At 36.3% G+C, this 27839-nt stretch overlaps 1 protein-coding gene across 5 annotated transcripts in view; it reads right to left on the bottom strand.

Annotated features, from left to right (window-relative positions):
- IDE (insulin degrading enzyme) overlaps window positions 1-27839 on the bottom strand; it is a 62600-nt gene that overhangs the window by 33817 nt on the left and 944 nt on the right. For 2 of the 5 annotated variants that reach the window (XM_040563807.1, XM_040563808.1), the window contains exons 2-11: window positions 18365-18549; window positions 16747-16954; window positions 15656-15825; window positions 11660-11782; window positions 7027-7139; window positions 6479-6641; window positions 5741-5833; window positions 5105-5196; window positions 4237-4317; window positions 704-807 (exon numbers count right to left, since the gene is read on the bottom strand). In XM_040563807.1, coding sequence (XP_040419741.1) covers window positions 704-807; window positions 4237-4317; window positions 5105-5196; window positions 5741-5833; window positions 6479-6641; window positions 7027-7139; window positions 11660-11782; window positions 15656-15825; window positions 16747-16954; window positions 18365-18549 — 1332 coding nt within the window. Of the gene's footprint in view, window positions 1-703; window positions 808-4236; window positions 4318-5104; window positions 5197-5740; window positions 5834-6478; window positions 6642-7026; window positions 7140-11659; window positions 11783-15655; window positions 15826-16746; window positions 16955-18364; window positions 18552-23497; window positions 23812-25813; window positions 25834-27839 lie in introns of those variants that run through there. The other 3 variants (XM_040563811.1, XM_040563810.1, XM_040563809.1) reach the window with 3 other exon arrangements.

Raw genomic sequence — 27839 nt, 5'->3', positions numbered from 1 at the left:
CAAGACTTGGTAAACTAAGTATACCAGGACATTGTGGATGCCTGACCACTGGAAGTGTTCAAGGCCAGGCTGGATGGAGCTTTGAGCAACCAAATCTAGTTGAAGGTATCCCTGCCCACGGCAGGGAGGTAGAACTAGATGATTTTTAAGGTTCCTTCCAACCCAAACCGTTCTATGATTCTATGATTTTAGCAGCTACAGATGCAGCTATTTCTATCCACTTAAACTGATTTTTTGTTATTATTTTTTTTAAGTGGGTCTGCTAATCTGCATTGTCTGGTAGCTTTTCATAGGGAACATACAGACAGCAGATAAAAACTTTCCTCCTGATTTCCAGACCTAGCTCGAAATTATGAGTATTAGAGCATTCCATTAAAAATGCCACAAGAGTTTATGTTGAGCTGTTGCAGTTGAGCTATTTCAGTACTCATTTTCCTAAAAACAATTTCAGTCTGAGGAAGACATTCCACACAGGAAAGATTGAGAGGGTATTTCTGTCTAAACAGGAAAAGTTGCATACACTTAGTATACTTCTTTTCAATGGGGAGCAGAAAGAAATCTCATTAATGCAGAACTACTCTCTCTTTTACAGTGACATTTACTTTGGAGCTACAAGAGCCACCTAAGAATTTGTGTTTCCATTAGTCCATCTGCTTTCTTATAATATTTGGGCTAAAATACAAGTTACTGTAATTCAACTTACCGAATGTTTTCTGGTCTCAATTTATCCAGTACCATCTCTATTAAATCAGGCCTGAATTCTTCAAGCAAATACTCAGCAGCCAATACTTCTTCTATAGGATAATACTAAAAGACAAAGCCCAGACACACGTAGATGAATTAAACAAAAACTAAGCATGAAAAAAATGGTTTTGCAAAAGAAATGAAAGCGGAGATTTCTGGTCACTAAATCTGTACCAACTTCATACTTTCAGATTAGAAGTGCATAGATCGCTTTAAGTCTCCCTCTCAAAACTGAACAAGACAGAGTAGCACTCTAATTATGCAGATAATATTGTTTCCTATAGCAGGTACATTTATATACTGCACACTATTATACTTTTCTTTTGAAATATTGCATGATTCAATATAAAAAGTCACCAATCTTTAAATACTGTTCTGAACTAAAGTAAAAATAACATGGCAAATGCTGACCCCTGCAGGATATCTTTGAAGGCAGAATACCTAGTAATCATTAGAGTGCATTTGGGAAAAACAAAACATAAAAAAACAAGTGAAAAAGTTTTTTTTAGGATTCCCTAATAATTCATTTTTTTAAACACTAATTTAAAGTAAAGTGTCTTTCAATTATCTAAAAGCATAACGCCAATTTACACAATTTTTATTCTAACATTTTTTGTTTAGGCTTAAAGTGAAAGTCTCTAAGATTTTCTACCAAATCTTCCGTGCGAAAACAGGACGTTTTGGGAAGAAACAGCAGACAGACATGCTAGGATTCAACATAGGAAAGACAGTTCTTTGAGGGATTTCACCAAATTGATTCAACTACACATTTTTGCTGTTATCACCACCAACAAGAACTTCCAATAACAAGTACACCGATAACAAGAACTTCCTGGACGAAGTATCAATGGAGCCTAGGCAACTGATGCTTCTGCTGCCTTACTGTGCCAGGCAGCTCTGACCTTCCCTAGTTTTACCTTGAAATGACTTATAGCTTTCCCTTATTTTTTGTGCACTTTCACTAGCAAGGGACCCAAACCATATATTTCAGCAAACTGTAAGACAACAGAAGTTAAGCCCCATTTCTAGAAAAGCAGACAATTTTTTTTTAAATATCGAATCAGATTTAATTTCAAATGCATAAAATATACTGCCTTTTTTTTTTTTTTATCTAGTTATGTACATTTGACTACAGGGTAGCTGAATTATTTACAATGAATTATGTGCATGCCTAAGTCTCAGTGAGCAAGTTACTATACAACTGAAAAAAAATAATATATAATGAAACTCTGAGACGAGGTACATAAGGAAAAAAAAAGAACTTTCACTCCTATGAAAGTGATTAGTGGGGAAGACAGGAAAACTTTCAAAACCTTCTACAGTAAAAAAATATGAGGTAGCCTAAACAAGAGGCACCAAGCATCACCAGCATTTTTACCATACAGTTAGACAGCTTTTTTGAACAGAATTATCTTAAGAGGGCTTTCTGAATTATATACATTATACAAGAAACTACAGTGGAACAACTTCCAGAACACGGAGTAACTGATACTATGCATTTTGGAAAAGAGAATGAGTGAGGTGAGGAAAGAGGAGTAACAGAAAAAAAAAACACAAGTACAATAAACCAAACCTGTGTTACAAAGCATTCAAATGTTAATGCTGTCAAATATATCAGACAAGAACAAGATTGGAAAGGTCTTGTTCAAATCATTTGTGGTAGACAAAAGAATGCTCATTTAACTGAATTCTGCATAAAAGACCACACAATTTCAAGTGGAGATTTAAAGAAACCTACCTACTTCTAATCTGAAATGACCAAGGTAATACAGATTTAGTGACCAGAAGTGTATGGCATTATTACCTATACAAAATACAAGCCACACTCTGCTCACCAACTGGAATTAAGCATAACAAAATTTACCACTTTTTTTCCCGTTGTTTTTGTTTTGCTTGAGCAGGGGGTTGAACAAGACTGACCTCCAGAGGTCCTTTCTAACTTCAACCATTCTGTGATTACTTTTTTGAAAATCCATTTTATTTTAGTTACATTATGGTATGACCTAAATTTATCTACATACAACAATCAAATTAAAATGAAAGTTTAAAAATGATACAATTAAGAAAACAGAACAAAACAAAAAGGGCATAGCAAACTAGGGAACAAGTGTCTGGAAAACATCAAGCATGACAAATAGCAAATGTAATTTGACAGCGAGACTTTAGTGGTGACTCCTTACACCAGCACAAACGTGCTTTACATAGGAACTTCTGTTGAATAGAAGGTTTTGGGTTTTTTTAATCCTTTTGACAAATATGTAACAACTTATGACATTACATTTGCTTGTGCTAATTTACACATAGGTTCTCCTCCAATTATTAAAAACATTCTGTACTCATAAGCATAAGAAATCATCAAACAATAGTTCCAGCTTGAAGACGCTTCAGAGCATAAACTTAGTATGACTCAGATGAAAGCAAAGAGAACCAGAACAGTTATTTTTCTATTAGTGTTTAAGCAACTAATGGCAGAATCAAAATTATCATTTATACTGCAAAGAGTATCAAAGGAAAAACACTGTCCTGAATTGATACCCTGTTGACAACTTCCTGATATGATTTTTGGAGCCAGTAATTGTAATCAGGACTGATCCAACAAATACAGACCACTGAAAGACTGCTTTAGAAGACAGACATAGCACAGTTCTCAAAGAAATTTTATGCATTTGATAGAGCAAAAACAAGAAATAGCAACCAAAACAGGAGCTCCATTAAATATTCATTTAAATATTGTCAGTTGTCTAATGCTTTTAGTAAACAGAAAGACAATTCTGAAATAAAAGACTGTTATTTTAGACTTTACAAATCAAAGTTGTAGGACCATATATAGGAATTCCTGCAAAGAAACAAGCAAAAAAAATCTAACAAAACAATTAGCTGTGCAATAGGGAGTGCCTGAAATTTACAGATGTTGCACGAGTGCCACTAAACAAAAAGAGAAGAGACAAAATCTTCCTTCAGTGCAAAATGAAGGAACTGGATTTTTTAAGAAGACCACGTATAAGCTACATGATGATACCTTCACTACCAACATGTAATCCACATTAGAAGATTCAACCATTTCTGATCTGCTATCTTACTGCAGTAAGCAGAAATGGTAGCGTTGTTTCAATATCCTTAATTAGTGAAGCATTTAGTAACATAGTATTTGGATTTATGATAGAATGTTATTTCAGTAGAAAACATTTAGCTTTCAGCTGGGCACAGTATTACATGGTACACGTGTATTAAGAAATACTGAAACAAATCAAATAGCCAACTCCAGTTACTATAAAATCAGTTCTATCAAGTGTAGAATTAAAAAACGGTAGCGTGAAGGAAATGCGAATTACCGACCACCAATGGTAAGAGCTATGCAGCATGATAGTAACTTCCTAAGTTCAAGAAGTGGCAAAGGAACTGTGCAAATACCCATATTTATTCAGTGTATGGTTAAACATACTGCTAAATGATTAACATACTATCCAAAACACAAAATAAAATATCACTTACATGCAACATCCCTCCAAGCTTTGATGTATAACCTCGTGGTCGTTCTTTATCTTTAAATCTGAATGCCACAGCATTTAGATCCTAGGAAACAATTTAAGAAGGGTTGAAAAGCATATATCAAAAACTGTTTTAAGAATAATTAATGGCTAGTTTTGTTATATCCATTTTATAGTAGCATTCAATCTGAAGACAAATACCTAACACAAGAGGTTTCAGTAATATTCAAGTTGCACAAAACTCACGAGCAACATGTGACCGTCTCACAACATGAAGTGTTGTTATTAACACCTTATTACCAAAAAGCTCTGTGCTGAACAAAAATTAATGTCTTGTAAGTCATGTTCATCGTAAGAGATCTGTCCCATAACTCACATTCATGTCCAAAGAAAGGCAATGAAGCTAGTGAAGGGTCTAGAAAACAGGTCTTTTGAGGAGTGGCTGAGGGAGCTGGAGTTGTTGGAGGCCTTTTCTGACCTGAATGATTCTATGATTCTATGTATTTGAATTTCCTGATAATTTGAAAACACCTCAACTTTAATAAAAACAGTAATGTTCCAGTGTCAAATCCTTATGGACAGGGTAAGAAACTTCTTCCTGTACCTCTATTATTCCGTAACACAATGTCAACTCATGGCTCTGTAAGAACATTTCACGTTTACATTAAGACATATTCTCAATGTACTCATTATTTGAGTCACATCACAGAAAACACACCTTTAAAGTTAAGAAACTCAGTTACCATACAATTATTAAACACTATGTCCAATTATTAAAGACTATGTCTGCAGCCAAGGAAAACGGTCCTAGTTATAATCCAAAAATTTGTAAAAATACTACTACTGCATATTTCATGCACCAATCACTGTACCTTGCACTCTTGGAAAACCCATTCTTGAGGTCCTTCTGTACGTAGTTTTTGAATATATTGAAACATGTGTAAAATAATATCTTCAACATGCACTGGAAAGAAAAAAAATGCTTGCTTAATAACTCGATTCTACACAAAGAAATAATTCTGATGAAAACAAATAGGAAACTTTGTATTTTGAATTACATTCTGATACATCAAGGTATTTAAGTACATATACAATCCCACTGAAAAAGTTAATACAATTATTCATAGACATGAAATAAAAGTGTTTAGGTCCCCAGCTAATTCTGAGAACTGCTTTGAACACGTAATACAGTAAGATAATGATTTTCGGTATAATTTAACTCAGTTCTAAATAGTATGAATAAGTAGCACACAAAGCTATTAACAGATTTTCTTCTAAACTAGTTTACTTTAAAACACTCTTAATGAAATACTTCAATACTACCTCAAATAAATTCATTTCTTGTGTTAGATGAAATGTGTTAACATACTGGGATCCAAAACCAGAATAACAAATTAATTAAAATATACAGTCTGTCAAGTTATTAGGACAATTAGTCTCTTTGGATACAAACACAAGCCCATCAAGATCAGGACTAACATGGAATGCAGAAACAATGCTTCACTTACAAAGTCCTTCCTCTGTCAAATCCACATTAATGATGAAAAACATGAAACCTCTAGCACCTTCCTTCTGTCCTCCAACAAGAGTATATACCCATCCTATAAAATCAAAGAGAAAATATTTTGCATAAACAAATCTGTAAAGGTTTATACTACTTTCTTTGTATGCTTTAGCAACATTACTCCCCCCCCCCGCCCCCCCGCCTTCCTTTTTTGGACATTTTAACAACATTACATGTTCCCCTTCTCTTCCTTAGCATCTATAGCAACAGGGCAAGATAAACATCTGACCTATCTGATTTTGTGCTCATGGTGCTACAACAAACTCAGTATCACTAGGTCACCAGGTAATTTATTTCTATTTGGAACACAGTAATATAATGAACAACAGTGAAAGGTACACTCTGGTACTCTTCCAGACATCAACAGAGCTGACAGTAATCCAACTCAGTGACAGAACAGAGACAAGATCAGTACAGCAAAACTGTATGTCTCTCTAAACAGGGGTGGATGAAGAGGAGCACAAAAAAAATAGTAGCATCAATGGTTAGGGTGTTTGTCAGTTATTCATTTGTACCCACCACAGAAACAAGAATAAAGCGGGGAACGATTTACAACTCAAATTACTCATATTGCTGGGAACTTCAAATTTAACATACAGAGATAAATTATAAATTAAACATTTAAGTTTTCAAGAGTTGTGCAATTAACTAATTTTTCATTCTTTATTTTCAACGGACTTACCTTTGGCTTTAAGCTCTGATAAAAGACTCCCTGGGCCTTCATGCCCAATCAGATGACCAAGGTAATGGCCAGGATTTGATTTATAGTACTTCTGAAGGTCTGGTATAGGAAATGTGACATAAAGATTTCTGATGTCTTTAATAGGTACCACTTTGTAAAGTTGCTGAAGGTGAAAACAGAAAAGGAGATCCATAAGCAAGCAGACACTCACAATCTCATTTATACATTTTAGGAGCACGTATCACATCCCCTTCATGCATACACATTTTATTACATAACAACAAAATCTGATTGAAAGGTATATGAAAATTAAGGGAACACTTGAGGCATTCATGATGCTTACACATAGAACTAATTATCTCACAGTTGCTTAAAGGAACAACCAAACATACAAACTTTATTATAAGCTGTACAAACTACAACATTCAGGCAGGTGGAAAAATGAGAACACTGACACAAAAGTAGTGAAGTGCACAACATATTACTGTAATATAAAAACTATCACTTAAGGTATACATTCCTGACAGAAGATACATCTCTATACCTACCCGGAGATGTTCTTCTTGGAAAGGATGTTCAGGAAACTCTGGTATAGGGACATTTTTATTCTCTACTTCTGAAAATAACTTCACCACTAAGGAAGTTAGCTCATCCAAAGATTCTACAATAAAGAAACATTAGAAAAAGAATAATCATCATCTGAAATTTCTAGCTAATTTAGATTTTGGATATTTTCTGGAAAAGATGTGGATTATACAGAAAAGTAGTTTTAATGATACAATGATTATTATTTTCAAAAAAGGATATATATATATATATATATATAAAACGCTAAGGTTTTTAACAATAACATGCTATAAGCATCATGGTTATTAAATGCAGGCTTCAACCATGATTAAAATAAATCCTGTTAACAGGAAAAAAACATCCTTAAAGTGTACCGATGAATCTAAGGTGGAACTGAAAAAGAGACATGTCAGATGTTGAACATTACAAAAACAAACATTCCACAAAAAGCCTAAGGGAGATGGAATCACAGTTGCTAATTTTCCAGAGGAAAAGCATATTTGTCAAAAGATGTTCTTTGATCTCAGCTAACCTCCAATATTTCACACACTGAGAGCCAGCATCATCTGTGCTCAGTGCCTCATAATTTCATACACGCATCTGTGACCTGTTTAAGCATTTGCACTTTACATCCATTCTAGTTGCAGGCCTTGACTAATACTCTCCAAATATGATAGGAAGACCATTTGTGGAAAGTACTTGATGTTGTGCATGAATTCACCTGAATGCATCTATACAGATGAAATACTGCCTTCAAACTAGCCATCCGCTAAAACATGTGCTTTGGAGCACTTCTCACAGTAAGAACAAGATAAGAGATTCACCCTTCAGATTTTTTAGCACACATCTTTCAAGGAAAATTTGGGGTTTCTGGAATGTCTCAAAGTACAACCTCAATCCATGAAAGATTTCAAAAAGTGGTTGCCTTGTTCCTCAAAACAATCCCAGTTAGATTTAGAAAGAGGAATCTTTCCCGTCCAACACAAATTTGCTCCTACATGAGTTACTCCTGACAGAGTGCTGCAGAGGAAAAAACACAGCACAAGCCAAGATGGCTCACTGTACACTAAGATTTTGTGAACTGCACCTAATTCTGTTAAAGATTCATATTTTCTGATTCATTATTATCAGAAAAAAAGTATTGAAGACTGCATCTACAGTATCATAGAATCATAGAAGATCCCGAGTTGGAAGGGACCCATAAGGATCATCAAGTCCAACTCCTGGCACTGCACAGGTCTGCCCAAAAGTTTAGACCATGTGACTAAGTGCACAGTCCAATCTCTTCTTAAATTCAGACAGGCTTGGTGCAGTGACTACTTCACCAGGGAGTCTGTTCCAGTGTGCAACCACCCTCTCGGTGAAGAACCTCTTCCTGATGTCCAGCCTAAAGATGGATAAAGATAGTCCAGTATGAGATAGTATTGGGCATTACATGTAATAGGTATTGTTAATGCCTTTTCAGGCTTAACCCTAGCCTGTAACACTAAAATAACTGCAGAAAATTACAGGCTTACTTCATTAGAAAGTCATTTGAGGCTCAAGTTTGCATTTTTCTACGCTAAAATGAAAACCAGCTGCCGTCTATCAACCTGTTACCCTGTTTAATTCAGCCACAGCAATAAACTATTATTTTCAAAGAACTACTTTGAAATTTATTTTTCCCTCCAAAGTTTGTTTCTTAGTTAAAGAAAGGCATACAATGCATTACTGCCACCTTTCTGGCAAATCTTCAATCACAATCATGTCAAAATTACATTGTGAGGATAATAATTCTAAACACAAAACAAAATTTTCCTCTTTAAGCAACAAACAGCTTCACAATTATATTTCTGGTTACCGGAATAGCTTTCTTATAAATCAATAAGTACACAATTCAGTTACTTTTGGAAATCAAGTTTTCCTATTCAAGTCTCTGTGAAGCTAAACAAAAAAGCCACCCCAATACGGGCAGCAAAGAACACATTCATTTAAGTTTCACAACTTCTGTGAAGGTTTTCTTTAGGACTAATTTCCAGTTGCCAGGGTGATTCTTACTGAAAAAGTAAGAATTTAAGAGTCTACATGGGAACTGCTGTACTGAAGTTGTTCCATGATCATTCAGTGAATTTTGATTTTGATTAGATTTTGTTTTTGCTGGGTGATTTTTTTTTTAAAATCTTAAGATATTTTTAATTGAATTTCATGAGTCAATATCAGCAAATTTTTTGTTTTGAATATGTATTGGTAATTACCAGAGATATTCTGACTCTCTCACCACTTTCCACATATGTATATTGTATATTCATTTTACTTGTATATAAGTGGTGGGAAAATCAGACAATTACGAGCTGCACAAAGCTTATTTCAGAATGCACAAAAGGAGATCACAGGGGACTTACAGTGTGCAATGTTTTTATGTTATGTAGCAGTACTGCTACATTGACACCAAGGTCTTTTAGCAGAGAATTTAAGGAATTATATTAGTAATGTTTGTTTTCTGCATCTTGCTTTTTATGTGTGGAGCTACCCTGTTATAACAAAAAAATAAATCAGGAAGTACCTGGAACTTACCAACTTTCATTCCTGATGCTAGGGGCAAGGCCTCAGGGAAAAAAAAAAAAAAAAAAAAAAAAGCTCTTGCACAGATAACTGCTGCTTGAACAAATAACAGAGTGAGAAATGCTATGCTATGCCTCTTTCCAGGGAAAGCAAGATGCAAAGTAAGATGCAACTTTTTCCCAAATGACACTTCACACTTACATTGACAGCTACTTAATTATGATGAAAAAGTGTAGTTGCATAGCCTCTTGTATACAAACAGACTGACAATAAGCCTGCTTCAAACAAGTAACAAAAAAGTGACTTTTAAAATTTTATTTATTTATTTTACAAAATTGAAAGGAAGAGTCCCAAACACCGGTATTTCATAGGCTCTTACTTTTTTCTGAATATCGATCCATACAGGGGTAATTCATACTGAAGAAATTAACTGCAAAAACCACTAGCCACAACACCTAAATTCAAGATTTTTACAGGGATAATTTTATACATGCATACGCATGTACACAAATATATGTATATATACACATGCATATATATACACACACATGAATATATATCTGTATATACACACACACACACTTAAAAAGTGTTTGAAAGTAAGACTATTTTCTGCATTTTATTGGTATCTGAAATGCAGATTTTGTCTGTCCTGAAAACTGCCTGTCCAGTCTTCCTGGACAGGCTGAGGAAGAGAATTTTAATTCAATTATCAACTCTGATCAACACCTACTTACCTTCAATTAATATATCAATACTTTAAAGAAAATAAATGCCTCTTTAAACAACAGCCTTACTTCCTCAATGACAAAAAAAAATTGTATATATACTTCCTAAGCTCAGAAAGCTTTCTAGAACAGAAGTTGTTTTTGTTTTTTTCCTCAGGTAGAATATGCAGAAGAAAAGAGAGTAGAGGGAAACTCCTCTTTCAAACATAAACAAAAAATATTTACAAATATTTACAGGCTGTCTTCATTAATATCACAGTGCTTAATTGCATAAAGTTTCCACTGCTATTAGGAGAACAAGCAAGGCGTTCTCACACACAAAATATATCTAGCCCTTGTTGTATTACATAAGTACCTACTAATAACATACCTGATCCTACTCCTTTAAAAAAATTCTAATACATTTTACTGCGCAGCCTGCAACAACGAAAAAAATTCATGGTATTCTCATCAGTATGTGATATTAAAGCAGATGAGCTGTAATAATAAAACAACTTGAGAGGAATTAGGGAGCCTGGTACTGATTTGACAATGAATATATGCACAAAAGTTAGATTTGGTTAAGAACTATAAGCCTCACGATGCTTGCCCATCTTAGAACCTACAAGAAAAAAAATCACTTATACGCTATGATTAAAATGACATAGGTATGCTTTGTCAATGTGCTTCAAACGCAGTGCCCTGTAAACAGGGGGCTGTAAAGAAAGCTTTCTGCTTTGCTAGTAAATGGTATTCTATTCATACTCACCATCTGAGCATTATTGTAAAACACCATACAGCATTATTGTAAAACACTTATCAGCATGCTTTCAAGAAGCAGTTTTCAACACACTGTCATTAACGTTTTGGCAAACCCTTATACAATCTTGACTGTGGAAGGTTTTAAGCAATTGGAACGTCTGTTACGTTACTTCAGGAGTAAACTGAAGTAAAGGCTTTTTATCTCAGTGTTACATTACGGTTATCCTTTGATAATATATTAGTTTTTGTAGTGAAAGTATGTGCAAGTCTAAAATATGAAAACAGTATCAAAAGCCCTCAACATCAGAAAACAGAGGTGTCAGTCTTCATAAGAAACACACAACGAGTGCAACTGAGGACTTGATAATGGATTTAAAATTTTCAGCTTAGTTTTTGTATTGTAAGCTTATAAACTTTTAAGTTTACACACTGCAAGTTGCTCTGGAGACTTCACTAAACAAAACAATGTTTGGTCAGCCTGTACAAGCTTTGCTTTTTTTCCCCTTTATAGATTTTCAGACTTGCATACACTTTGTTTTCTCCTCTATGAACATACATATATTTAAATTCTTAACGAATTAACAGAAAAACTCTGAGCTCTCACCTCTTCCTAAGACACAAATAGCCATTAAATTTGATGAATAATAAGTAGAATGGAACTTCAATAACTCTTGTCTTACATCTATTCCTTCCTTGGTTGGTCTAGTTTCCAGAGTGAGTTTGTTCCCTGTAACATAAAAGTTAACAATATAGCTCATTGATTACATATATACTTATGGTTTGTGAATTTACAAATTATATATATATATATATGTATATATAATAAAAAATGAATTAATCTGCTCTTTTTAAAAAGAACTACTACACGTAACAACAGGAAAAGTGGATCAATATTGTCTGTTTTCATCAGAAACAATAAATATTTCCATTCTCAATCTGCATCTTCCTCAAGAATCCAGGATGTTTCGGCCTTCTAAATTATTATTTTTTTTATTTGAATGGCTATTTCAAAACACTGCAAGTAAGCCTAGACTTCAATTCAGAAGAAGGAAAACTTTTTTCTTTGGCACATCTGGAGTAGGTTTTACCCTGCACACACACACACCTTCCACAGTGTCCTGGTTTCAGTTAGGATAGAGTTAATTTTCCTCCTAGTAGCTGGTAGGGTGCTATGTTTTGGATTAGGATGAGAAGAGTGTTGATAACGTGCTGATGTTTTAACTGTTGCAGAGCAGTGCTTACACTAAGCCAAGGACCTTCCAGCTTCTCACTCTGTCCTGCCAGGGGGCAGGCTGGGGGTACAGCAGGAGCTGGGAGGGGACAGACCCAGGACAGCTGACCCAAACTGGCCAAAGGGGTATTCCATCCCATCTGGCCTCATGCTAAACAATATATAGGGGTGGCTAGCCGGTATGGGGGGGCCAGCTGCTCGGGGATAGGCTGGGCATCAGTCAGCAGGTGGTGAGCAATTGCATTGTGCATCACTTGTTTCGTACACATTATTAGTAGTAGTACTATTATTATTATTTTCCTGTCTTAATAAACTGTCTTTCTCTCAACCCACAGGCTTCACTTTCCCGTTTCTCTCCCCAATCCCAGAGAGGGAGGGGGGAGGGTGAGCGAACAGCTGTGTGGTGCTTAGCTGCCGGCCCGGGTTAAACCACAACACACAGGAATCACTGCTTTAAATTATTTGTGGCACTGCACTCCACAACTTATAGCCTAGAAGACAGAGACAAAGTGAAACAGTTACTAATTTCAAAACGCAGTTTGTAAATTGTGACTGTTCAGCTTCTGCTTCCCAAACAGCTGAGCTGTTCCTGCAGTATGGGAACAGGACTAAAGAGGAAGAGAACCACTGCAATTGTTCCCTAAATAAGCCATATTTGCAGCACATACCAAACTTTCTCCATTAAGTTATTATCCTATGAATCAGTGCAATCTTTACATCAAGCTTTCAATAATTTACTGTGATGAAATACTCCACACTTCAGCAGAGCAAAATTCTTATTTAGTAAAACGCAAGAACTTGAAACAACAGAAAAATCAGTCTACAAAGAGTACACTTGATTTTAATCAGCTCCACTTACCATTACTACATAGGCACACAAAATGGTCAACAGAATCTACAGACCAGAACACTAATACTCTATCTGCTAACCATGAGATCAGTAACTCCCTGAAGCCAAAACCAGATCATTCACAGAAAAAGCAGAGGATAAGGAACAAGATTAAAACAAGAAAACATAGCAACAAAATTGCCTTGCATTTACAGGAAAAACAGCAAGAATAAGAGAAAACACTGGGAAAATGTTCCTGGTACACAAATATGCCCAGTGCACAAATCCTACTATTACAGATATGAGTTAATACAGACCAGTGAGGCAAAACTAGCTACATAAAAAATAAGACAAGTATATTGTCCAGATGTTTGGTGATTAGATAGAAGTCTAATTACAACTGCAACAGCCAACAATACATCATACAGAGAGGCTGCCTGAAGAAAAATTTTACTTTGATTTTCTAACTTCACATATATGTTAGTAAAAGCAATGATTCCTAATAAAACCTAAAAAGAATATTTAGGGCATTATGATTAAAATAGTTTGTTGATATTCCTTCCCAGCTTTAAGCTGCATCAGCTTATCAGATCTTAGAGATTTAAGCCTAAAGACAACAGAAACACATAAGTTTTAGATAGCAACAGAATCAATAGATAGGGCAAATTAAAATAAAATAAAAGAGCTAAAACTTCAGCTCGGTAACTTCTGTTAAGAGTACTGGAGTACATTAGGAGGCAACAATCAGAAGACACCTTGTAGAGGTAGGAAAATGGACACTGGACAGTGCGAAAGTGCAGGGGAAGTACTGGAAACGGTTGAGGGTACTGATGAAGAATTACTGTCACAGGCAGTTACTCAGTGATGGGTGAAGGTTATCTGAGGACAAAATGCACATCTGAACAAGAAAACTGAAGAATAATGTGCATTTGTTTCTGCTGGCAAAACAGGCTCCACAGCAATAAGCAGTGTGACCCAAATGGAGTCATTCCAGTATTCTGTATAACATCTCAGCTGGTCAAAAGGAAACGATAAGGATGCCGACTGAAATTGCCATGAAAACCGTATCACAGCTAACAACTCTGAGTAAATAAAAAATGATCACAGCTGGGCTCTAGCTTTGCTAAATCAGATGTACAGGAAAGCTACGTGCTGTAATTTAATTTCAGAATCAGAGTCCAAACTAAGGAGAGATGAATATGACTACTGTTACTGAATTTGAGCATGTCTCAGGTATTCTACCTTTACAATTTCACTTGTGTCAACTCTCAAACCTTCCTAAACTGTAGAAAACTATTTCTGCAACTTCTACTAATGTTATCTGAGTGCTACACAAAAATTAAAAAATAATCTCTTCAGTAACAGCAAAAATTTTATTTGCTGATTCAGGAAGGCCAAATTCCACCCCTCTGAGATTATAGAATGTACTTTGGATGCTTGCCTTCAATTTTCAAGACTCGCTTTCAAATTCACCTCTTTGAGGAATAGTGATAATTCCCCTGGTTTCAGACAGCCTCTCTTCACCGGAAAACAGAAAAACACACACACTTGTAGCAGCTGGCTACCAGCCCCTCAACTTTATCCTTTATCATCAAGTACAAAACCATTCTTCTCTTTCCTTGGGACAGAGGAAGAAGACAGTCTTTAAAGTCCATTACCTGCCCCACCATCACCCTACAGAACCCAATATTTGTACCAACTATTCACTCAGCAAACTGACTCAGACACAAAAAACATTCACAATCAAGGATTAAACAGTGCAGTGTCTGAATTAATGGCCTTATTACTCTGATAGTTTCAAAAATAAACTTGCAATTCATGTAGAAAGTAACTTCGTAACAACTCCTGCCAAACTGTCAAATAGTTGTGGTTTTAACTACAACCACCATATGTTACTTTAATACTTTTCAAGTTGAGGTTTTTGGTTGTTTATTTTATATGGTTACTGAGCACTCTGTGATTAATAAAGCCTGAAAAAAAAAAAAAACCTACAGCCACAGGATTGGGATTTGTCCAAGACTAGTTTACCTAGCCATCTGCTGCTGCGTTTTATGCTTTCAGATTTTGCTTTTATATTCTTATTCAGTAATTGTCATGTTACTTTGCTAATCCTTCTAATTTGACCTAGTCACTGCCACCTAGTCTTAATGGAATACTAGTTAGCAAAAAAAAAAAAAAAAAAAAAAGAGCACGTGGCTAAAAACAATTTAAACACAGTCCATTCACTTTGCCATGCACAAAGACTTACAGTACCAAATTATGAAATCGAGTCTTTGGAAAACAGCATCCACTGCGGTAATTATCAAAATCATAAAGGATGCCTCTGTCGTGCAGGTTTTGTATCACTCTGTTTCATGTGGTTTTGTCTAGCTTTGTTTCGTCTACCATGTGGAAAATGAAATAAAGCACCACAATAAACATGTATGGAGGGGGAAAGGGGGGGAATTGTTTCAGTCTGATCTTAACCAATTTTATATAAACAATAACACTACATACATTACACAGAGCTCCAGTGGACAAATAATAATATTCTGACAAACCTGTTCCAAATTTACTGAAGGGATGATTGGGGTTTCCAGTAGCCTTCTCCAACTGAAACAACCTCCAGGCATCATTCATCAGATTCTTTTCATGCTCAGAATCAACAGCATTCACTTCCCTATCTTTGCAGCTTTCATCAAACAAAGGGCACAGGAAAAACTGGGCAAACCTAAACAGAAAGTTTTCAATTCAAGTCAAGAGTACTGTACATAAATGGTAACAGAAAGTATGAAGCTTAACCCCTCCTGAAAATAGCTTTATATATTACTTTTCAATGCAGAATTCCCAAATTCCGTAAGTTTTGACACTGATTCACTATTTTGTTTCTCATTTTAATCTATAAATGCAGATTACAACGTATTCATCATATAAGTTATTACAAAAATCAACCTTACATCATAAATCTTGCATACAAAACTTCTGCTGTGTTGAAGTTTAGCTGCAAGAGGTTCTTAATCTTGCACATCAAATCAATCTTGTCAGGCATCCAGGAAACAAGGAAGAAATGTTAGTAAGAGCTCACTCCTTGTGAAAATGTGAATAACTTGGTCATCAACACAGAGATTCTATGGCACAAGCAAGGGGGGAGGAAAAAAAGTTCTCTAGGACATTTCTTACCAAGGGGAAAAATCTATTCTCTTTATCTCATTGACTACAATTCCAATTTCTGTCCCCTCCCACAAAATGCAGAAGTTTCAGTCATTTCCCTTAAGAAATAAATTAGGATGCCTTTACTAGAGTTCATCCTTCTTATGCTATCAAAGAAGTAAGAATGCTGTGACAAGCACTTTATTTGATGATATAAGCAAAATACTCGCACAATGCATATGTCCACAATCTCACTCTGTGCCCCACATTTTCAAAAATATTCAGTGTAAACACAACCCTTGGACTTTAAAAATACTGCTAGCTGAAAAAAAATCTGAGAACTTTTGAAAGGAAAAATCATCTAATACCAGTTGTAACAAAAGACAGTGCTCTCAGCCCCTCCTTTAATAGGATAATAAGCCAAGTATGAGGAAGAGCTCTTACGCCATTTCAAATAGCACCAATACATTAAAAGATTGCTTGTAAATAAAAGTGTGTTTACCTGTCCAGTGCACCTTCTAGATGCTCGTGTGACACATCAAAGTAATAGTTGGTATGCTCTCCACTGGTGAAGGCATTGGAGCTTCCTGCATGCTCACTAAGAAATTGACTATACTCGTTCTCTTTTGGGTATTTCTTGGTTCCCAGGAACAGCATATGCTCACAAAAATGACTAAGCCCAGCAATGTTGGGGGGATCAGACAAGGACCCTGCAGGGGGAAAGAATTCATACAACCATTCATGAGAAGTAATAAAAGTTTAAGTCTTTTAACATGCTTTATATTACTGTATGTCAATCATACCAATTCTGTAGTTTTAAGTAGATATTTGGCAGCTTTAGTCAACTAAACTCAATCTTAAAAGAATAAAATAAAAAGGAAATTAAAAATGAGTAACTGAACCAATTAGTGTCTCAAATTACCTCTCCAGATCAGCCTGCATTGCTTTACAGAGACACAAGATTTAAACTGAAGTCCATGATTCATAATCTGTACAGATCTGGCAGATCACAATGTTCTGACTTCCATAGTGTGATTTTAATAACTACACAGCGTTAAAAGGCAGCAATTGACAACCACAATTACGGAGGTGTTTCTCCTGTGGTTTATGGGATGAGTGATAAACTGTAATTAATTACTGGGACACAAGGAGCTATTGCAGACCAGCTAGTAGGTATGAAGCGTGACACTTTAGAAGACAACAACAGCGTGCGTGCAGGAATGGAAGCCAGAAGTGTGGAAGTTTGCGTCTGGAAGGCCTGCTTCGGAGTGTGCAATAATGTGCAATGGGAGAACGGAGGTGAAGGCAACAGAGACATCTCCACATGCACGAACTGGACACTGCAGTTGGTTACTACTGTCACAGCATCCAAGAAAACTGTATTTGGGATCCTCTGAACTAGACGATGATTTTGTGCCATCATAAAAAAGGACTGAAGTTTACAAAATTACTCTACTACCTGTGTCCTAATGTCAAAGACAGAAAGAGCTCCCAACCACACACATGGCAAGAGGATGAGTAAAAATGCTTAGGTAACGTGTGCGTGCATCACACTTCAAAAGCAAGTGAGAAACTATGTCAGTTTGAGAGATACCTCACATAAAAGAAAAGGCTTCTACTGCTCCAAAGATACTGTCTTCTCCTTCTATAACCAGCATTTGTCTGCATCTTAAGCATCACTGCAGTTAGGGTGTGCCTCCCCACCTCCTCCTGCACTATAGCATCTTCTCACCTCAACACATCAACAGCTTAACATGGAAAAAAAAAAAGTTTGACATGACAGATGGAGCCATCTGAAATAATTGTACTCACATCCGCCCCTTTTCTGCTTACAAAAGAGCTTTCATAACATGAAACTTACTCATTAGAAGTCTTTCTACAGACTGAGCTACACTTGAGTAAACACAGTATAATAAGAGAGTTTAATTAGCTCTCAATTTACAACTAGATAGGTCAAAGAATTAAACTCTAAATTACAGTAAAAGGCTAGGCTACCAGCTAGATACTACTGCTACCATTTTATTTGCAATTAAGGTACCAAAAGTTAAAGCATTTTAATAACATAATAAGTATATAATGAATATAAAAAGTCTATAATGAACACAAAATGCTTTAAATACCTATGTGCACATCTAGTGCTGCCGAAGACTTATCTGTGGTGGGGTCACTAATGAGAAGCGCTTTAATGCCATTTGCCAGTTCCAGTCCACGATATTCTCGTTTATCCTCAGGTGATTTGATAATTTCATTTGTTATTCTCTTAATAGCCGGATTGTTCATTTTGTTATTTGTCTCCTTCTGAAGCCTTAAAAAAAAAAAAAAAAGATCACAATATTTTTATTTAAGCCCTGCTAATATGTAGAAATATTATGTTAGAGAATAAGCTGTAGGTGATACAGACAGCAAGAAACTTCATTCCACACAAAAGTCATAGAATGGTCTAAAACTATAGTTCAGATCCTTAGATAATTCTGTCAAAATAAGTAACACTAAAAAAAAATGCAGATCACATAATTGAAGGATTAAATAAGTTTCATCCTAGCAGTAATTAAAAAATAACTTAGCAAAGAAATAACATCCCCTTAATTGATATAAATGAAATTGCGATAAAAATGAAATGAGTCCTATGTTGCTATCTTGAGTACACTTTCACCCTTCAGGAAAGTATTTCGTGATTCTGAATTGGCATTTGCATTCTGAATGCTGTAATTTTACACTTGTCTTAGATTAAAAAATATACTAATATGACAACTGCGTTTGTACACTCAGGCACGAAAGGGTGACATCATTTACAATATTACCATGAAAACAAAATCACAGAGCATAATCGCCATGATCAAAGAGAAGACAGCTTCACAGGTTTCAACTTCTACTATTTAACAGATATACTACAGGACTGTTTAGTGGCACATTTTGAAATGTAAATAAACCAAGTGTGATTCTAAAATGATAATCTCCGTCTATTCAGTTTTTTAAGTGTGAAGTGAAAAGGTGAGACATTCAGACTCGCATATTTTGGGAGATGGAGGGGAACTGCTTGACTGCACGCTACAGCAACCAAACAAAAAAACCATCCACCCACCAATAAGCAAATCCCAGAAGTGGTAAACGAGAGAGTAATGCTTTGAGACAGCAGAAAAAAATCATGTGGTATATTCCTGTATGTAACAGTGAATGAATTCTAACCCTGTTTTACAGGAAGGGTTTTAGAAAGGGGCCTGCTATAAATGTACACTATCAGCCAAACTTAATCTTCTGTGATGAAATGTTGCTGCTCTACTGCCAAGTAAATTACTATGTAAGTTTAACTAGTAGCTGCTGAACTAATTGCACTTACAAACAAAACCAGATCCAAGTTTAGCACCCCACCACAACACGTGCACAGAGGCATGAGACATTTTGTATGGGTCTGGCTGTACTGTACGTAGAATGAGGAGTTACACAGTATTTATTTTTAATTTTTTCAAGGTTATATGGTTCAAGGAACTTCATTCAAGTTTTAATACTGCATCCAAGCTTTACGACTGTATAGGATGTGGTACAAGAAGGAACGCATAGTTTTCAACATACTGTTTCAAGTCTTCAGCCATGACATTATAACTAACTCTTTAGCAATTAAATCAACTGAACACTCAACATTACCCGATACACAAATAACAACTCTGGAAAAGAAAATCTAAATTACACAGTGTATTTTTGGTTTAGAATTGCAAATGAAAAAAAAAAGTCAGGTAAAATCTCCTTCCTACAACAAGGTAATGTTCTTTGAATGGGAAGCAGTTCTGCCAGCTACTGTCCCTCTGGATTATTTCCCTCCTGTTTACTGGTGGTGTAAAAACAGTGTCCAGCTTGCAGCCAGAGATGCACAATCATCAGTGTTGGTGTAATATGCTATACTGTAGCTGATAAATAGTTGATTATTAACTACAGGTTAAGGAAAAGATGTCTCTGAACATAATGTCTACAGTACAACTGGTGGGAAATAGTGTTTCACAAACAGAAAATCAAGATTTTACCTTTACCAGGGGGAAAGTGTGTATAGAGCAGGATTTATGCTAAGGAAAGGAGATACATATGTACACTAGAAAATATGTAATTGTAAACAAAAGTAGTAAGGTAGGCATTAGAACTTTGAAAACATTTGGAAAAAGTAAAAAGATTACTTGGGAATTTTTTAATAAACTGAAGTTATAAAACACCCCTATATGAAAAAAGCACAATTGCAAACAGGAGTTATAATCCAAGTAAAGAAGAGAAGCACTGAGTACAGAAAGCAGCAAGGAATAAGAAGAATCTGAATACTGCCAAATTGGAGACATAAACAATACAAAATCACACTTCTGAACATGCTGCCAAGTGCATTTGAGAAGCAAACACTTCCACCAGTAAACCACGCTTCTCACACCATACATTTCTTTAAAAAGTGCAGTCAAATGTAATAACTGATCCATAACTTAGGTGCTGAATTAAATATCTACACTCTGTTTTGAATGTCATTCATCTCCTAGCTTAACCCTGTACTCAGGCTAAACCTGCCTGGAATATTTATGGGCTTCCTCCCTCTGAGAATGTGCAGGTATCATTCAAAAACAGAGCACACTCCGAGCACGGCAACTTCTTGGCTTCTCGGCATCAGCAGCGCGTATATAACGTGTGTTTATCACAGAAATGCCTCCTTGTTCAAGGGTCAGAGCACTAAGCAGAAATACTCTATTACACTTAGACACCGAGTAAAATGTATCAAGTGAGAATGGGTACTACTTTTCAGAGACGAAAGTGCCTAATTAAGCTGTTCTTAATTACATTTCACTGTCTCTTCTACGCAATTCTATTGCACTGTCAGATGTACGTACGTAGGAGCACCAGGTTGTTTCTGTATCTTCTGATTTCACCTCTGCCAACAATTACCAGTTTTCAGTTAAAACATTCAATCTCATTAATATAACACTTGCTTATCATAACATACATGTATACTATAAAATTTCGGGGGAGAGGGAAAAATTCTACACAATTTCCTTGTCATCTGGTATCTCCTTATTTCTCTACCACCTCATTAAGTCACAGAACATTGTTTGTTCAAATGACTCATCTTTCCAATGTGATTCATCAAATTACACAGCTCCTGTGAAATCTTATGAGATCTCAATTGCTGTCTTGTGAAGCTGCACACCTCCATCTCGTTTTGTTATCGTTCCCTTCTTCTGCCTCCTTCGTAGGCTACCTCCACCTTGCTAGTCAAATTTCAGTACAGGAAAAACTACACTTCTCAAAAGGTCAAAATCAGTAATTAAGCCTTCAAACCAAGGACTTAATCTTGTGTCTCTTTCTTGATTGTTATTTCCTTGAGAACCGTAATGCAACATTCTCTTCAACTTCAGACGGGTTCGCGTGACAAACCCAGAGTTACTCCCCTGCAAACTGAATTGTGCTGCTCACACAAAGGCAAGAGCAGATCAACTATGAAATACACTTGGAAGGCAATGTGTCAAAAGAAGAAAAATTAAATGTACAAGTCCAATATCTTCCAACCAAATCACCATTCCTCCTGGTGCTAAGTTATTATAACACAATATCTAAAAAATTTCATTTAAGATAGAAGATTTATACAATAACACTTCCTTAATGAGTAAACTGTAAGCTGCAATATGAACCGCTCCCTCACAGGACTGCTTTTCTGTGCAACTTTGAAGTTCTCTAAGTGCAACTGCTTTGTAACAATTACACATTCCTTTCTTTTGCACAAGAATCCTAAAACATTACAAACCCTAAAACACTACAAACCACTTTTTGACAATAGAAAAAAAAAAAGAAAAAAAGAAAAAAAGAAAAAAGGATTCTGTATTTCATATACTTTAAAAAAAAAAAAAAGTAGCAGCTTAATTCCTAAAGTCACGCTGAGAGCCCGTCCTGAAGTTGCTGTATCTACTTGCTATCATCACAGTCACTGCTGGATGCTGATGTTCAGTAGGAAAGAAATTCATCCGCAAACTAAATGCTCTGTTTATTACAGTGCTAATATCCTAACAGAAGTGTCATTCAAAGAAATATTGTCATACTACTTTAACAAATGAGAAGCAACAGAAGAAGATCCAATAAAGTGAAGACAGCAGGAGCAAATACAAAGCATTACTGAGGCGCTGGGAATTCTCTGGCTCAAAAACCACAGGTGGCAAGATGACTGAGCTAGAAAGAAAAGAGAAAAGAACGGGGATTTTTGAATCAAAAGCAGCGTCCCGTTTCAATGATTAGGAAATATTAAACATTCTTCCTTCTCATCAAAACTACTTCACTTGTACAAGAAGAGTATTAGTCAAACAGACAATGCATTTTACACTATAGCACTTTGAGTAAAATTATATTCTATTCTTTGAGGCCCCGTTTTGGTAATGAGTTCCAGGCAGGCAGTCCCTTGGGACCAGTGAGGCTCTCTAGGGACGCCAGGTTCCACCTGCAAATAGACTATTACAGAGTGGGATGGGGATTAAGTGATACAGGATTCTGCTGAACTATCTAAGTTACTTTAGTAAATTTATGTTAATTAAGAATTAACCACCGCAGTCAAGCTTAAGTTTGAGCAATTAAATGACCATATTTGAAAACCAATTAACAGAAACTCCTCAGGGTTGCTTTCAATGCAAGAATGATATACAGGAATGCAAGAATGCTGATATACAGGTCTGAGCCGCATGAATGGCAATAAACACTAATCAGCTTAAAGTAACCGAATGGCAGCAAACAGTTACCAGCTCAGCAGCTTTTGATACTTAGTTTCATGTATGTCAGCTGTCTTAAAATTTGGGGTTTCCTTGAAGCTTTGATATAACTGAACCCAAATTACTGTCATGCAAGTGCCTGTGGAGATTTCAACCTGCTCACTGTACGTTTACACTTATATACACCAGAATCTGCATTTTTCCTAGTTTTCAGTTCATGTTTCATGTCTTTTAAATACACTTGATACACTGACTGCTATACAATAGTTATTGAAGCTCTGTCTTCGAAACTACACAAAGACCACAGCAAAGTTCAATCTCATATTTTGCCCCTGTTCCAAGTTCTGTGTTTTATTTATATCCGCTTCTAGTTTAGTTTTTTTTTTTTTTTTTTTTTTTTTTTTTTTAAATTCCAAACTTCAATGCCTACCACTTACAGAGCAAAACCTTTCTGCTCTGCCCTGTAAGGGATCGACCAGTGATACATGCTCTCTGTATTATTAACTAATCCATCTTGGTTTACAGTTCTTAGTAACTTACACAAGCCTTCTTCAGCTGCCAATGCCCGGAGCAAAAGAAGAGCTGTGTGCTTCAGCAGGAGCCTAGGGCTGCAGAACTGCCAGCCAGTGGCAACCACAGGCAGTTTTGTCACCTCTCTCGCAGTGAATTGTTGCCACTGAACTGAGTGCTGCGGAGGATTCCATGAACCTCTTCAGTTACAAGTTGGTGGCTTTGCAATAATAAAATAAATCCCCATTCTTCCACATGCCTTTATCGCTCCTCTTTTCCTTTAGCCTCTACCACCACTCACAATAGCAGCATCTGATGGCATTGTGACATCCTTATACGCATAACAGTGACGTTACCAGCAAGTCAACCAGTAATCTACCTGCTCTCTTAACTTCTTGATTCACTTTTATGCCACAATTTAAATTTATTTTTTAAATGGTACTGCGTGGCCAGTACAGTTTCGTTCTGTTTTTTCCTTAAAATCAGACAATTGTTTTTACTAAGGTCTGCTACCATGAATATCATAAAAAAATGGGAGCAGAGAGTGAGTAATCTCACCAAACTAAATCGACTCAGGTGACCATAACCATAAAGGATGCCTCAGGACATGAATCATAACTCTTTCAGGTTACAGGTTCATAAGTAGACAAACCCAGTAAGCCTTCTTTTATACATTTAGAGAATAAAACAGTTGATGTGATTCAACATCCATAATCCACAGCACCAGTCTTCTGTGAATTTACTTGTCAAGAAGCTAGAGAATGCCTCTAAGATTCCAACACATTCCTGATGCTGATCTAAATAAATCTGATTGCATACACAAGCAGATAGACTGCATAAGTAGATAAAAATGTTAACATTTTGAGAAGTTTAACACTTACAAACTCATCAGGAATTCAGCATATTACTTCATACACAAAAGCTCCAGCTACCCACAATGATTTAATCAGTGCTACCACGTTATTAAGAACTAATCATGCAAAATCAGGCAAGTTTAAGGATGATGAATATTTATAAGGTCTTGTTATGCAGTTCATTTTGAGAAAAGTCTGAAGTCTCACTACAATGAAAGCATTTTCCGAACCTCAGTCTGCAGCTTTTTGCCAAGCCTGGAACAGACTCAGAAAATTCCCTCCTAATGACCGTGGCCGAGCAGATGCCGCCTTCCTCGCTCTTGTTCCCAGAAGGGTCCAGCTTCTGCAGCTTCTAGATCACTGCCATAAAACTTGGTCTGCTGCACGTTTCACTGCCAATCCGTGTGGAGACTGTACACAAATTACCAGGAGCATTAATGAGATGATAGCACGTGTGAACTTGGCAAAAACAAGGGCCGTGGTAGTTCCATTTGTAAGATAAGGCCCCAGCCGAGTGTCTGGCCTGAGCGGCAAAATGATGTGTTTTCAGCTGCCCTGGGTTGGTCAAACAGGATGGGATCTACCAGCAAGACACCATAAAGCTAACCCAGTGTCCTAAAATTATATACCTCTGCTTGAACATTTCACAGATTCCGAATCACTGGGTAAAAACATCAAACAAAAATGCAGGATTTTATATGATTTGATTTTAGACATATAAATGAAGGATAACAAGTTTTTAAAAAATTCTAAACCACTTCACAATACTTTTACTCTCTAAAAACTGCCCCAAAAAAATCACCAAAACACATTCTCCAGAGTAGACAAGTTTTATCCAGGTTCACTACACCAAGTGGAATGAACCTTCTTCCAGCAATTCATTGCTTCTTTTTTATTATTATTATTTTTAAGAAGATTGCTAAAAATTAGGCAAATTCCAAAAGGGTTTTGAAGCCTTTTGTTATTTAAAAGATTAGGCCATTTTAAATTTAAGCAAAACCATCTGTTTTTGTTCTTTAGACAATGTGATGATATAGGATCTGCAGAATGATTTCCCAAACCTGGCACAGTATTTTAGATTGCATCAGTATTTGCATCACAGTCTCAAATCATGTGCTACGAACAAGACTGATAAGAATAGTCTTACATGCTGCTTGAAAGTGTATTTTACTTTCTTCAGAAGCATTCTCATGAATTTATTTAATCGCTTTATGCATCAAATGCTTTGAAGCCAATGGGGTTCTCCTTCACTCTTCCTCACTCCCTGCCATTTTTCTCCCACCACCCTACAGCTGCAGGGCTCGGTGCACAACCACAAAGCAGCAGTGGTGTCTAGCGCGCGGCCTTGCACATGTCAGGAGATGTGTAGAACTGGAAGCCACATGAAAGACCTCTGTGCTTTCTTCTAGAATGCGTTTGGATGTGTATTTCATACATTTTGTCAGCAAGTAGCACATCAGATTGTCCAAGACTCTCTGTAAAGCCAACTCACCTAACACTTTATGCTGCCATCTGTCTCTAACCCTCAAGAAGAGAAACTTGTGAGGCCTGATGTAAAAAAACAAGATGAGACTGAAACTTTAGGTGCAGTGCACAACAACAGGAATACATAGAAAGATATAAGAACATACGAAGAAGATAGGAGAAAATCTAAGCAACAAAAACACAAAGAACTTTAGGACTTTTGGTCATAAAAAGTACTGTAATCCCCCATCAAAAGCAAGTTCTTATTTCATAGCGGATCTGAGAGAACCAACAGACTTGTAACAGTGAGCAGTTTACAAGATTCATTGGAGTGTTTCAGCCACAGAAGTCCTGACTATTTGCCTATTTTTGTTCTACTTCTTATGATTTTGGACAGCTCAGTCCAAGTTCTACTGTTAACACTGCGAGTAAACTTCCAACTTAGAGCATTTTTTTCCATTTCAGTCGTTTGGGCAAGCCATAATTCTGACTCATTCTAAAAACAAGTTGCAGAAGGACAAATCTTCTAAACAGAGCTACACTGAATCAACTTTTGAACAAGCTCCACCAAAAATCACTTTATTGCGTACAGCCCTATCTCATAAATCAATGAGTTAATAAAATATAAGAACTGAGAAGATGAAGATACCTGCTGATAGACCACGTGCATACAAGTACATAACCAGAGGCACAATACCAGTTAAATCCATTCCTCTCCAGACATTTTTATTACTGTGTCCTTTTGATAACTATCTTGTTTTAAGACTGATATATCAAAATTATGAAAGCATCTAATACAATAAAATACATCAGAAATATCAATCCAACGTGACTTCCCAAAAGCTCTGACAGTATTTTTAGTAAATGACTTCAGTAAATAACCTGCAATGACCCCTAGCTACAAGCCTAACACCTTCCAGCTCTGTGAAATACTAGAGGTAAGACTTTCTCCCCCTTCCCCCTTTCTTTTTCTGGACCTAGCAGGGCAGGGAGCTACTTCTGTATTCATCTGCAAAATGAGTTATATCCTTGATGCTTTGATAAAGGCCTGAAGGCACATCCAAGGGACTCAGACACAGCCTTACATGCAACTAAAGACAGAAAGGTAAAAGGAAGGAAAAAAAAAAAGTCATCCAAACATGTACATAGGAACTCTTTGGGGGAATTCCCAACATCAGCATCATTTGATTTTCTATTGAAAATATAATAATTTGAAATAGAATAATGTTGTATGTGAGATGAGAAGCAGGAGATAAGAAGGTTTAACAGAGAAATGATCTTCGTTGCTTGATGTGCAGTTGAAGGTTAAAAAATAAGAGAGGAGCAAAATTTAAAGCTGAAAAAGGTCAAAAAGGACAAAATCCAGAAATGGAAACAGATATCTTGTAAAAATTAAGGATCTCTCTCAATTACACGTTCTCCATCTTAAAGAAAAATGTGTAAGTGCCATGCCTACTCTGCCTCCTCTCATTTCAGTATTTATGTAGATCCTAATTCACAATTAAACGGATGATTAATTCATGGTTGTAGGCAGTATGAAAACACAACAGGCCTACCCACATACATACAGTTAAGTCCCAATAGTGCATATATTCATATGCTTAAAGAGCAGCAGCCTAGTAGAAGAAACTACAGCTCCAGGAAAGCGTTGGCTCAGCCCGTGGATTGTGGATTACCTCTACAACAGCGAAACATATGCTGTGCGTTCACGGTATGGTGTGCACAGCAATTAGGAACAATAACGGTGCGTCTGAATTTTAACACACGAGCATTTGACAGCATGAGTCATCATAACTCACTTCTTTTCCTTAAAAAAAAAAAAAAACGCTACTTTTGACATCTCTTACTTCTGCAGCGTTAAATATAGGTTTGGCAATTAAGATAATAGAGCCAGCAGCTACAGAAGGAGGAAAACAACTTCACCCCTTTCCCTCCCCCGGTTCCCTTCCTCGAACAGCCGTGCTGAGGTGCCCCGCACTTCAACCAGCCCCTAAGGTCACCAGCCCCCAGGTTTTAGCCCCCAGTTATTTAACCAGCCCCCAAACTTCGCCTGG

The sequence above is a fragment of the Cygnus olor genome, chromosome 7 (genome assembly GCF_009769625.2).
Source record: "Cygnus olor isolate bCygOlo1 chromosome 7, bCygOlo1.pri.v2, whole genome shotgun sequence".
NCBI lineage: Eukaryota > Metazoa > Chordata > Aves > Anseriformes > Anatidae > Cygnus > Cygnus olor.
The sequence above is the reverse complement of the archived record's forward strand: the minus strand, read 5'-3'. Positions and strand labels throughout refer to the sequence as shown.